Source organism: Diabrotica undecimpunctata, chromosome 10 (genome assembly GCF_040954645.1).
Source record: "Diabrotica undecimpunctata isolate CICGRU chromosome 10, icDiaUnde3, whole genome shotgun sequence".
Taxonomy (NCBI): domain Eukaryota; kingdom Metazoa; phylum Arthropoda; class Insecta; order Coleoptera; family Chrysomelidae; genus Diabrotica; species Diabrotica undecimpunctata.
In genome coordinates this window covers 42,182,364-42,196,665 of record NC_092812.1, presented here as the reverse complement: position 1 = coordinate 42,196,665, position 14,302 = coordinate 42,182,364, and the positions used below count along the sequence as shown (strand labels likewise).

General features: G+C 31.7%; 1 protein-coding gene across 1 annotated transcript; it reads left to right on the top strand.

The window, feature by feature from the left end:
- Positions 1–720: 720 nt before the first annotated feature.
- Sec6 (Exocyst complex component Sec6) lies at positions 721–8,180 on the top strand. The gene is made up of 9 exons (XM_072546120.1): positions 721–855; positions 1,051–1,294; positions 4,267–4,462; positions 4,565–5,101; positions 5,293–5,475; positions 5,527–5,693; positions 5,832–5,949; positions 6,062–6,211; positions 6,270–8,180. The coding sequence occupies exons 1-9, from the start codon at positions 846–848 to the stop codon at positions 6,888–6,890; spliced, it is 2,226 nt and encodes a 741-aa protein (XP_072402221.1). The 5' UTR covers positions 721–845; the 3' UTR covers positions 6,891–8,180.
- Positions 8,181–14,302: the final 6,122 nt, after the last annotated feature.

The window sequence follows — 14,302 nt, the reverse complement described above, 5'->3', positions numbered from 1 at the left end:
TCGCTTTTCATACTTTCCCATAGGTCATATTCACAAGGGAAAGGCAACAATCATAATTTTAAAATGGCACTGAGACATATTCTTAATTTTTTAATATCTCTAATTTTTAAACTTCATTTGTGATCCCAGTTTACATACGTTGGTAGGTATAAAAATACAAAAACTTGCAAAACAAAAAGTGTAGGTACATGAATTTCTAAGTACACAAATATGTTTCTAAAAATATTAAAGAGTATAGTTCAGTTAAAAATTCATCAGTAATACTATATTGTATTTTTGATTTGAATAGTATTAAATGTCTACAATAACAAATTTACAAAAATAAACAAGTACGAATACATTCAAGAGAAATTTATATTTGGTTTCAAATTAAAATCGAAAAATTTCTGTGCTGTTATCATTAAATAAACAGATATATTTTATTCAAAGTCTGTTATAAAGTTCAGAAAGTTATGGATTTGTAGCAAAAAACTGGAGATTAATTATTCAATTTTTCCTTTTACATAACTAATATGATGTGAATAATAAAACTATTTTCTTATATATTTTACTTAAAATAAAAGATTTTACAAATCAAAATAGTAATAGCACAAGAAGTTATGAATTAATTAAGTTGTGACATATTATAAGAACAAATTTATTTTTTAATTTAAATCACATGTCATACTTATGCAATATATTATACAATAAATTGTAATAGGTGTTGCATGACTTTGAACTATATTTTAGGGTGGATTTAATGATATTTATTTTTACAGTCTGTTTAAAGTTTAATAATAGGTTATGTATTTGTCTGGTATTGACAAGTGTATTATTTTGTGATATTGTTTTAATTTTTTTCTATAATGGGCTATAGTAAGTAAAATAATTATTTAAATTCTACTTATTTATCTAATCTTCCATAAATCCTATTTATTTATCCATTGTTGTTTTGTTTATCCATACATTTTCTTATACGTTTCCCGTCTTCCTTTAGTTTGTACACTTTTATTTTGCTTTTATGTTTCATTTTATCTGATTTAATATACGTTTTGATTAACTGTTTATTAGAAAAAATTAATATGAGGGAGCTGGAGGCAGCTGCTAAAGTTTCTGCAACCACAAAAGTTATCAATACTCTTAACAGACCAGGACAGTTAGAGAAAATTGATCAAATAAAGCAAAGATATGTTCGAAAGAAGGCATCAGTGGAAGCATTATTGAAATCAGCAATGCAGCAACAGTTAGATGGGGTACGAGTAGGTCTCACTCAACTACATAGATGTCTTGAAGATGTGGCTGATATAAATATTAGGTAAGTATGCTGCCTGTCATTTTGATATGGTAGTTTCTCTTAATTATTTATATTTCTCCTTGTGTGTATTTTGAATTTCTAGTTTCATCCGTGCTTACTTCATTTTTTTGTAATTTCTATATACCTCATCAGGCCTGCCCTTTTCCAGAAATCATCCAAACAAAAATCTTCCAATGACCTCAGCTGTTTAAAACACACATTTGAAACATAATTAAGGAATACTTAGGCTAGTTTTATTGTGTTCAATTTTGATTGGCAATCAAAATACCTCAATTGTAAATATGTAAACCATCAATAGATGCAGTAATACTGAAGTTATCAAAAACAACTAGATTCATGTTTTTGTACTAGGTAAAATAAGTTTGTCAACTACAAACTGAAAAGTTCTAGACTTTCTATTGTTGGGTTCTTTATAAATTTTTTTTAGAAAACTCATCAATTGAATCTTCAAAGTTATTTTTATGGTTACATCACTTTATGTACATATTATCATTAAATTGCTCAGCATAGTTTGTTTAAGTGTTGAGCTAGTAACTGACTTTTAAGAGTTTAGTCTCTAGTCTCTGTATTTGGAAACAGATGAGAAGATTTTGACAGATACTGTACGTTTTATCTATCTTTAAATTCTGGTTATACCGCATGTTCATCTTTGGTATTCCAAGTATCCAGGTTATTCAATACAAACGAAACTAAAGATGAGCATGTTGGCTTTGTTTAGCCAGGTTCAAAATTTAAATCTGATGTACATGACAATACAGTTTCATCAGTTCCTTTTTCCTTGTGAGGACAGGTACCTATTAAGGGCTTTTTACTGTAATAACTACAACTACTTTTTCAACTTTTTGTATTATTTTTTTTTGTCCAAAACATTTTTGACATTCCTCTTTCTAAATTCACTGCAGCTTGGTTTTTTACTGATTTCAAATAGATATCATGCAGAACATAAACATACAACAAACACATTAAATTAGAAAGCAAAACCATGTCAATAAATTAAGAAAACCACCTCCAACTAAAACATGTATTTCACTATTCCACCAAGCTGTTTGACTGCAATTTAATCACTGAATTCGAAAACCAAATAAGTAAAAAAAAATGATATTTTAAAGTGAAATAGCCATTTTATTTAAAGTTTGTCCCTTCGTCGATTGGGCTTAAAAACTGTATTAGAAACTTAGCTGTTAACCTTACATGTCCGAGACTTGTATGGGTTTTCACCTCAACAATAAAATAGTGGCCAGTTGGGTATTGACAGGCATAATGGTCACTTCATGTTTATGTGTATTATACAAAATAGCTTGGATATTAGCTAATTTTCAATAATTTCAAGTAAAATTATGTCATCCAGTGATAGTAAAGAAGTTATTAATACCACTAGTGGTAGCAGAAAAAGAAAAAGAAATGTTGCTAGTTGGACAGACAATGCAAGAAAAAACAGCCTGTTTGCAAGGTGAGTCATATGTTTCTAAGAATGGAAAACAAGTTAATGCAAAGGCTGTAAGATCTGCATGTAAATAAGTAAAAAAGTTCTACACTGTGACTAGCAGTACATAGAGTCTATGTGCATTATATGTACATTGGTTGATATGATTGATTTCCGATGGATGTGCAGGGCAGGACCAAAACCAAACAACGTTTTGTTTACTCTTCACATTACAGGTGACCGAGAGATTCAACAAAATCTATGATTATTTTCCAATAAGAGGCGATTGGTTTTTGTTTTGTGACTAGGATTTTGGCTGTACAATACGGACTTTCAGAAAAAATGATCGAATTTATACTCCAGAAGAATATGAGAACTTAATTATGACTTCCAGAACAAGGCAACCATTTACTGTGAAGCAAATCCAATACACTGATATTACCGATTTTAGGAACTGGTGGCAAAGAAACATTTGCTGTGTCAAACGATACGGAGTTCCTGTATGACAGTTCTTCCGTCCGGCTCGCGGAAATAAGAATACTACCGGGGCGATTTTCTCTGCCTGTCCTAAGAGTCGACTATTGGGAAGGAATTGAAGAGGTGGAGAGTCGTCGTTTGAGTCAGCGGTCTACACTCCTAGTATCTGAGACGAGCCTCTCGTGGGACCACTCTACTCTCATTCCACAGAACCAGGTGAGGTTGAACGTGCCGTGTCCCTGATACACCCTTTCCTCATTAAGGGTGACTCGACCTGCGTTCACCATCCCGCCCCGGGATAACGGATGGTGTGCGTACCGCAACACAGGTACTACGGGGAGGGTGGAGCCCCGTGTTACATTACGTAATCACGCCACCCTCAAATGGTGTTGGACTCGTAGGGGCAGCGGTTCCGTTAACGGTCGTATGCCGAAAGGCCAGGTAGACCAGGGTCCAGCCAATGTCTTTACATTGGAGGGTGCACGAATTTCTCAATGTATGACAGTTCAAATCCGTAATATGTTAAAACTTGGGAGTTTATAGATGGTTTACACACTTCTAAATTGCTCAAAGAACATAAGAACAGCCCATCTCTGCCCACTAGTAAGGCATATAAAGAATCTGTTCCAATTAATGAAAAAAATCCTGGACATCAAGAAGGTAATGACTTATACCCGAGGTGAAGCATTGGAATTATAGAACCACATCAAATGGAAAACTACAAATTCTGAAAATGATGATTAAGTGATTGAGATATTATGTATTGAATAAATGTTAAATAAATCAAGAAATGTTCACCTATTCCTTTTCATTAATTGTAATGCACTAAAGGAGTGGGACAAGGATGAAACAAACAAAAGACTGGGTCTCTTTAGTTGGTTCTTTTTCTTATTTCAAATAGCTCACTTTTTAGCCCAATGACAGTGTTTTTATTTAAGTTATGTTCATTTTAACTGTGAGTACATTTTTTAAATTTGTGAAAGACTTTTTGATATCAGTTAATCAATGAACGTCATATATTTTTGTTATATGTCAATGAATATTAATATTTCTTTTTTTTTCGGATTGAAAGTGTGAAGAAAATGTATGACCTATTTGCGGATGTTCCTGAATTGTGCAAAAGACTTAATGATGTCAGAGATGAAAATATGAGACACTCACAATATGTTACTGCCAAAGAAAATCTCAAACATATTTTTACTGTACCAGAAAGCGTTGAAAAGACTAAAGCGTTGATAAATGAGGGGAAATTGTTACATACACATCAGGTGCAATTTAATATTATCATAATGTAGATTTTATAAAAGATATGCATTTTACCAAATACTTGTTTAAAATAACATTTATAATTTGACATATTTACATTTTAGTGTCTGAGAGACTTGGAAAATTCAAGAGACGATTTACTATTTGAGCTACATAAGCTGCCCAACCAATCTGTACATGATAAGTCAATGTTGAAAGCATATTTTGCCGATGTAGAAGTTCTTTCCAATCTTCTCGAGAAGCAATTAACGTTTATACTTTCCAGAACATTAAATACTGTTAGAAAAGACCCTACAGTGATAGTAACAGCTTTAAGAATAATAGAACGTGAAGAAAAAGCTGATGAAGAAGCCTTAAAGCAACAGAAACAGACTGGTTTTATTCCTCCAAGTCGTCCCAAGAAGTGGAAAGATATGGCTTTTAAAATTTTTGAAAAGTCTGTGTCTTCTAAAATAGAAGGAACACAGGTTGAAGAAAGGGAAGATAATAAGCATTGGCTTATAAGATACCTAGAATTAATAAGAATGACCATTGTGGAGGATTTAAGGATTGTAAAAACTCTTTGTCTTCCGTGTTTTCCACCAAGCTACAAGATATTGAATAGATATATACATATGTACCATGGGTGTCTTTCGTTACATGTAAGATATATTTTTTTTATTTAATTACAGTGTATTAGGTTGTTATTTATTATTTTAGAAAAAATGAATATATTACTAGTTGATTGCCATTTACTATTTCACAGCCTTGATTTTAAAAGCTTCATTTTTGTTTTATTTGATAGTTCTTTATGGAGCTAGATGTGTTTATGATGCTAATATGTTTTTTCTAGTTACAAGAAATAATCCAAAACGGTTTAAAAGGTAATGAGTATGTCACAATGTTATCATGGGTGTTGAAAACCTACCAAGCAAATGATATGCTGGGTCACCCTGATTTGGCAGTGTATACTGAAAAACTATCCCCTTTACTCCCTCAAGCAGTTCTAGATAGGTTAGAAGGAGATTATATGAAGGTACCATTTTATTAAAGTTAGTTGTCTTGGTTAACATAATTCATTTTTTAGAATATAGAATCTAATTATACAGAATGGATGCAAAATACACTCAAATCTGAGAAAGAAGAATGGAGGTCTAACACAGAACCACATTTAGAGTCATATTCTAGGACAGCTGCTCCAATAATAATTTTCCAGATGATAGATCAAAACTTGCAAGTGGCAAAAACTATCAGGTAGTGTTTTAGTATAATTCAGCTTTTTTGGATGATTAGTAAATAAAGAAAATGTACAATGGAATATAGCTCACCTATAAATGTATATTAAAGCGATGATCAATTATTTGTTTATTAAAGAAATGTTATCTGTTTCAGTGAAGACTTAACTATAAAAAGTTTGAATTTAAGTATCCAACAAGTCATAATGTTTGCAGATGCCTTTAGAGATGCTATTATTGAATTTAAAAATAAATATTTTGAAGACAGGAAGCAGGTATTTATATCAGTACCTACAATTTGAAAAAAAAATGTTGCAAAAACTCACAATATAAATAAAATTTAATAGTAAAAAATATATACAAATGAACAATGTCTATTTTTTGCAGGTCATATATTTTACCCAATATATGATAGTTATTGTAAACAATTGCCTCCAACTTGTGGAACTGGGTTCACAGTTAGAGAAACAGTATGTAAAGAACAATACATCACATGATTTAGCTAGGAATTTTGGTCTGCTGAAGACTACATATATAGTAAGCAAATCCATTTATGTATTTTCTTTATTTTATGAGATATAATTTGTGTTTACAGAAATTAAGAAATGAAGCCGTCCAATATTTACTTGAAGAACCATTTGTAGATCTGGATCAACATTTTGACAAGCTTTTCACAAGCCATTGGTTTCCTGCTAATCCAGCTGACACAATATATGTAACTATTGAAGATTATTTCCAAGATTATAATCGTTTAGTTGAAGCTAATTATAAATATTTAGTAGAACAGGTAGTTACTATGGTAGGAAGACGATATTTAACAGCGATGTTATCCAGAAGAATTTCTTTTAAAACATTTGACGAGTGTGTGAAAGCTGCACAAAAGGTTTCAGAGGAAGCTAGCAGATTTAACCAATTGTTCTTAACTTTAAGTAATGACTTGGAATGTGAGAATCCATTTGATGCTGTCATAATGCTTTCGGAGGTCGTTAAAAGTGATGACGACATGCTTTCATTTGAGCTACATAGAGTAGTTGAGAAGTATCCAGACATTACTGATGACCATTTGCTACGACTTCTTAACCTGAGGGGTGATTTGTCTAGATCAGATGTAAGGGATAAAGTAGCACATATTGATAAACCAAAAATGCTACATAAGAGCAGTATTTTTAAAACACTGGTGTTCCCTAAGCTTGTAAATATTAATTTAAACTTCTGAAACTAATTTGTAGAGATGTCTGTGTCTGTTAAGTAACAAATATATATATATATATATATATATATATATATATATATATATATATATATATATATATATATATATATACACTTGCGAGCAAAAAAATCGAGTCAAAAGTAAAAAAGTTATATTTCTTCACTACGCTGTTTGGCCAATATCCACATATAATGTAAAATTAAAAGTAAAATATCGTGAACAGAAGTAGTTCTTATTGTAATGACGCCAATATTTATAATATTGTATGTGAGGAAACATGTTATGAATGAATGTCATTATGTAATGAATATAAAAGTAAATTAATAAAAAAAATAAAAATTAATACTATTTCTTCCTCTGAGTTGTATTACACTTTCCATGCGATCTCTTAAGGTCCTTATTAAGTTTAACACTGATTCCTGAGGAATCGCTTTCCACTATTCATCTAATGCAGTATTTAGCTCCGCCACTGTCGCTGGTACTAGATTACGGACCCAAACCCTGCGTTTAAGTTTATCTCGATGGGATTGATATTCGGACGCAATGGAGGTCAGTCCATTGTTGTTATATTGGTGTTGGCCAGGTAATCTTTCGTAATCCGCACTGTGTGACATCGAGCGTTATCATGCATTAGCATGAAGCCGTCGCCTATGTAGCAGGCGTAAGGAACCACATGGTCTTGGAGAATATCCGTAATGTAACGATCCGCTGTCAATCCCCTCCGCGATCACCACCGGGCACGAACACTAGCTCTGTTTTTCCTTCTAAAGATATACCACCCTAAAACATACACGAACCAGCTTCGTAGCTCACTGTTTCGACACTGCAGCACTGAGCAAATCGTTTTCCGGGCCTCCGATAGACGTGTCGTCTTTTGTCGCACATTTGAACCTCATCAGAGAATAAAACTTCTCCATTGGAAAAGGTCCAAATTGACGTGTTCTCGGGCAAACTGAAGTCGAGCTTTTTTCTGACGTGCGTGCAATTTTGGCTTTGTGGTAGCTCGTCTAGAAGTCAAAGTGGCAGCCTTAAGTCTTCTCTCAACTGTCCACTGAGTGACAATGCCATCTCATACATTCCTCAAGGATTGTTGAAGATCAACTCATGTCGCGTGCCGATTCCGAAAGGCACTCAGGACAATGAATCGATCATCTCTCTCTGTCGTTACACATCGCCGACCCGAAGCTGGTCGTCGACTATAGCCGCTTTAAGTATATATATAAGTATATTAAGTATATATATATATATATATATATATATATATATATATATATATATATATATATATATATATATATATATATATAATAATAATAATAGTTTCTCCCCATGTTAAACACAAATCTGTCATAATTATGTAAATAACAAATATTAATTTTTCTTAATTTAAAATATTGTTTCATTTAAGCAATAATATCGAAAATTTAATTTTATTCAATACCTACTTGTTTTAATTTTCCTGATATTTTTTCTTTCCTATCGCATCCTGCCCACCTTATATACCATTTTTAAGTGAACAATTTAGTCACTGTTGAGATAAACCCGCTTAAAAAATAAACAATCTTTTGTACCATAACAACACAAATAGTATCACGTGCTAGTAAAAACTGATTATAAAAGACACTTTAACAACGTGGAAGTGTCCTGCATAATAAGAAAAGACAAATGAGGGCTTGAAAAAGTGGAGTATACCGAGAGTTTTATATTTAATTTTAAATTATCTAGGTATTTCGTTTATTACTTATTTTCAATTAATTCAAATACTTCGAAGTGAAGCTAATAATGAAAAAGTAGCAACCAAACTTAATGAAGACCTGAAAAAAACAATCATAACAGAAGACGAAGAAATAGAAAATATATGGTAAACCATAAAAAATACCATAGTTGGAGTACAACGAGAAGAACTTAAGAATACGAAATGTAAGAAACGGAAAAAATTGACGACTGAAGATATTTTGGAAGAGAAATGAAAACATAAAAACAACCCACATCTATATAAAGAAATCCAAAGAACCATAGATTTAAAAATCAAAGAAGCAAAAGAAAAGTGTAACGAAATAGAAAACCTAACAACAAACATTATACATCCAACCTCTACAAAAAGTTAAAAGAAACCTCGAATAATAATAAAGAACACTCGGAACGCTCTAGTTGACAACAAAGGAAGAATAATTAGAGAAAGAAGCGGACAAATTCAAGTTTGGGAGGAATTTATCGAAACTTTTTTGCGGATAACAGACCTGAATTGCAACAGACGTCGACCTTTTGGAAGACTTGAAAGCTTTTGGACCAGATGAAATAGAAATATGAAAGTGGTCTTATACCAAAGGAATAGCTATAACAAAGAAATCTAGTTCCCGCAAATGCGACGAATTTAGGTTCATTAGTATAATAAGTTACTTGGAAAGCTCCAGGAAAAGAAGATGGAGGTAACTGAAATGAAAATGTTACGGTGGATGTTGGGTAAGGCGACAGGATCAGAAACGACTTGATTAGGGAAAAAGCCAATTAGACTTCAGTCTCAAAACAGATTTAAGAACAAAGACTGCAATGGTTTAGTCTTGACGGCAGATGTAGAGATGAAAACTATGTAGGACGAAGGATAGAGCTGTTACAAGTTGACGGAAGAAGAGGTAAAGGAAAAGAAGGAACGACTGTGTGGCAGAGGAGTTGAGGGAGAAAGATTTAGGTGTAGAAGACCCAATGGACAGAAATGAGTAGCGACGAAGAGTAAGGAACAGCGACTCCTGAAAAGGGAAAAGTTGAGGAAGTCACTTATGAAAAATATTCCTAAAGATCATCTTTAGATCTTTAGGAGTTTATCTTCTATTATACCCTCTTCTGGATTTCTGGCAAAATGTAGACATCTCAAAATAAACAAGTAACGATCTCGGCTCATATTATAATAGAAACATTTCAACTGAAAAAGAGGATCGGTATTCCGGTAGTGCTGGATTCTATTGGTTTTCCATGTTCCCATATACAATGTAAGTCCAAAAAATGTTTTAAGTTCGTTAACAGACACAGCCGTTGTGTTGAATCAATTCCATTGATTTATACGTGAATGTTCTGGATACACCGGATAAAAATAACGATCCGGCATGAACATTTGTTTCCTGCACTATCATCTCAACATCTCAAGAAAAATATCTTCTACAAGAAGACAAAAAAAATCATATGGAAGACCAGTCCCTGGAACATCTACAAATAACCCAGAAGATTTGATAAAATTAAATTTGTGCATTCCAATAGGATCATCTTTACACGATCCTCACTTAAATTTGGCTCCTCCTGTATATTTTCATTCCTACCTGCATTTCCATGAAAGCTTCAACCAATCCAGAATAATCATTTTCTTCAATATCTAAAAAAAAAAAGAAAATAAAGCAATTGTACAAGAAAATTAATGCTGCAAAATAATTCTGTTGATAATATTTTAAAAGGTTGATATCAGAAATAAACATTTCAAAACATGTATACAAATAAAGTTATGATATAATTTTGAATTCATCTCTCAAATCTCGTATTGGAATCAGTACTTTATAATAAACATACCTGTGTCTTCATCTGACAAAACTAAACTATTACTGGATTCACTGAATTTATCTTCACTAGATGAATTATTATTTAATATATTATATAATTCATCAGTACTATAATATTTTGATCTTTTACAATTTGAATTATTTGCATTCATTTTACCACACGAAGTACTATATTTCGATCTTTTACAATGTGAATTACTATTTGTATTAATTTTAACAAAAGTCAATAGTTTGAGAACTAAAAAGCATTAAAATAATAAAATTGTAATAGATTGATACGGATTTCGGTTGTTGACTGTGATAATCAGCATTATGTTTTCTAATAATATAATAATTATCCAAAATAAAAAAGTCTAATAGCAAAAAATAGAATAAGATTAAATTAAATTTATAAAATATATTAATTTAATAAATTTGATATGACAAAACAAAGATAATACAGAATCTAAATTTAAATAATTTAATGAATTAGTTTTTGTACTTAGAGAAACGATTTTCTTTTTTGATCAAATAAAAGGCAGATTTTACAGTTTAATAATTAAATCTTGCCCAAGTACTTTCGCTTCTTAGAGCATCTTCAGGGGCATTTCGTCAATTTTGGCATATCCAACAATCAAAGAATGTCATAAACATAAAATTATACATTACACTGTTTCGTCCTTTTTAGGGTGTAGTAGTTGCATATAAGTACCTATTTTTTATAGTAGTGCAGTGAAGCGGTACTTTAAAGCAAAATGAGTAATTTGGAAGAAAATAAAATACAGTCGAAAAGTAGAGTGTTATCTCCAGAAGAACGGCGTTTAGTTCTAAAAGTCGAAAGTTATTTCAATTTGGAAAAAAATAATATGGGTCCATTGACAATCTGTTATGGCAGTTCAGAAACGCACATGTGATGCTTGCAGTATCTCAGAGAGGACATTCCGAAGAATTAATAACATGAGTGAGGATGAAATAAATAAAGTAAGCAAGAGAAATCGTCAACATCCAAAAACTTTAGATTTGCACCAGTCAATTAAACTTGCAGTTAAAAATATTATATATAATATGTATAAAGCCAAAGAACATGTAACAGTTAGTGCTGTGTTGCAAAAAATAAAAGACAAGGAACTGTGTGATATTAGTTTAACAAGTTTGTGGAGAGTGTTTATTTTTAAATACAATACGATATAAAAAGACAAATAATAGACAAGTATTGTGTGAACTTGGATTTTCGCTAAAGGAAATATGTCAAAATCATCTTGGCAAGATGGCACCACGAAATGTTATTCTTCTAGTCGTTCCGGTAATGGTAAACGCTACATTATACTTCATGCTGGAAATGATGCGGGTTTTATTCCTGACGCTAGTTTAATTTTTTCGTCCACAAAGAATACAGGTGATTACCATGGAAATATGGATGCAAATATTTTTGAATGGTTTGAAGAAAATTTGTTAAAAAAATTGGAACGACCATCCATAATAGTCTTGGATAACGCATCCTACTACTCAAGAGTAGAAGAGAGATTTCCTTCAAGCAGCTGGACAAAAGAAATAAAGTTGTGGTTGACAGAAAAGAAAATTTATCAGTGACATATTTTTAAAAGTCGATTTATTTCTAAGGTGTGGAGAGCACAAAATTCAAAAGAATTTTGTTACTGACCAAATGGCTCTTAAATATGGCCATGAAGTTCTTCGACATCTGCCCTACCATTGCCACTATAATACAATTGAGTTAGTTTGGGGTATAGCCAAAAATTTTTATGATAAACATGCATCCAAAACAAAAGATGGTGCTAGCGTTCTTGGTTTATGGAAAGAGTCGCTAGAACAAATAAAGGCAGAACAATGGCAAAATTGTATTAGAAATACGGAAGACATAATCGTTCAGTCTTTTCAAACCGAGCGAGTTATAGATGAGGTCCGGCCTCTAATTATTCGGATAGACAATTCAGATAGTGACGATTCTGCTAGTGAAATATCGGACAGTGAATAGGACAAATCGTTTGCTAAAAAGAAGAAACAAAAAAGTGTTTCGGGAATTCAATTCGGACTTTGTGGTGTGTTTTAGTTAAACGATAAAGTACCTTCGGTCTAATTACTGGACTGCATACTCTCAATAGCTTTGGTATTAATTACTGGACTACACGTGTTTAAACATTTTGTTTTGCTGAAAACTCGGAAGTGATTTAGTGCCAATTTGTTTGAAGGTTATATTTAATACAGTGTCTGCAGAAAGTAAAGTCTTGGATGTATTTTATTCAAATTCGGACATACCAGCAACTTTGCAAGTATTTTCCAATTTAACTGCATACAAAACCATTCGTATAATTTTTACTCTACGCAAAATAGATACTTATAGAGACCTTGATGAACATTTGATGTCGACAAATAATTTCGAGTATTCGAAATATTCCGTCCCACTTCTTTTAACCGCCCTGTATATACATATTATATTCATTTTATTTGCCTTTGATACAGTAAAATCCAATATTACTGAACATAAAATACAGGAAATTAAATATTTTTACTTTTCAAGCGATCGGAATTAAATATTAACGCCCCACTGATCATATCTTAATTACATATCGGCCTTCATAGGGTAAAAGGAGTTTATCTATAAATATCTTCCTTTATTCTGGTCCACTAGGAGTCTATATGTTGCTGGCCTTCTTCATTTACATTTTGATTCCTTAGCCTGTTGGGAATGTTCTCCGAGTACCGTTCTGCAACTGTGTATTTTTGTATATTTGCTGATTTTAATTTAGCATAGCTTATTTTATCTTTTTTTCTGAAAAATTTGTCTGTTGACGTTAAATTTCTAAATAGGTAAGTTTCTTAGTTATGAGCAAAATAATAAGTTTGACGTTTTGATTGTTTATTTAAAAATAGTTCCACTAAAAAATTGATAAACCATCTCTACATGAGAGTTTTTTTCAAATAGATGCTGCATACTTTAACTGTCAAACCCGTCTATACAGTTGTTTGACCAGTTGAAAAAAGGTTTATGTTTACTAACGTAATTGGTCTATAAGCTTTTGAAAACCTACACATAATATATATATTTCATTATTCAAGTAAAGTGGAATATTTAGGAAATTAAAAAAACAACCAGTTTAAATATGATTTTAATCTTTACAACAAATTTATAAAAAATTTTATTAAAAAAACTCACTAGAATAATTGAACACTCAAACGATTTAATAAATCTAACACAAAAAATGCACCAACAAAACTGTTTAATCAGACATGAATCTCTTAGAGCACCCATGGGATGTAATAAAACAATCAGTTCTGAGTTCAATGTCTGCTTTTATGAATTTTCGAAAAGTTGTCTGTTAAATGAGAAAATATTCCTCAAAAAACCGTTCAGAAAAACATGTGTTGTTTTGTTTCAGTAAGTTTCATACATTCTTAAAATGACTTATTTATAATATTCTGTTGATGCATTATTTTGTAAATAAGTGTAGTCACTAAAATAAAAAAAAACTAACTTATAATAAGAAAAAATATCGACTGATTAGCAACAGATCCTAGAGGATTCTTAGGTTGCAATAAAACATTCAGTTAGGCGTTGCATGTCTGTTTAGACAAATCTAAGCTTCCAAGAAACTATGTATCACCTGCCCAATACTGTAAGATCTAAGAGTTAGGAACATCACATTTGACCGAATTAAAGTATTTGACATGGAATAACTCTTAAGGGTGATATATTGCAACTTTAAATTCACCATGGAAAATCCAGATATGAGCCTTGTTGAGCATCCTTGAGATGCAATAAAGCAAGTAGGTCGTGCCATGCATACTTTTATAAATATTATATATAATTAGAAACCTCTGATAACGCAAAAGTCATATGAGGTATTGTAACTAAGAATTACAATTTTTATCACA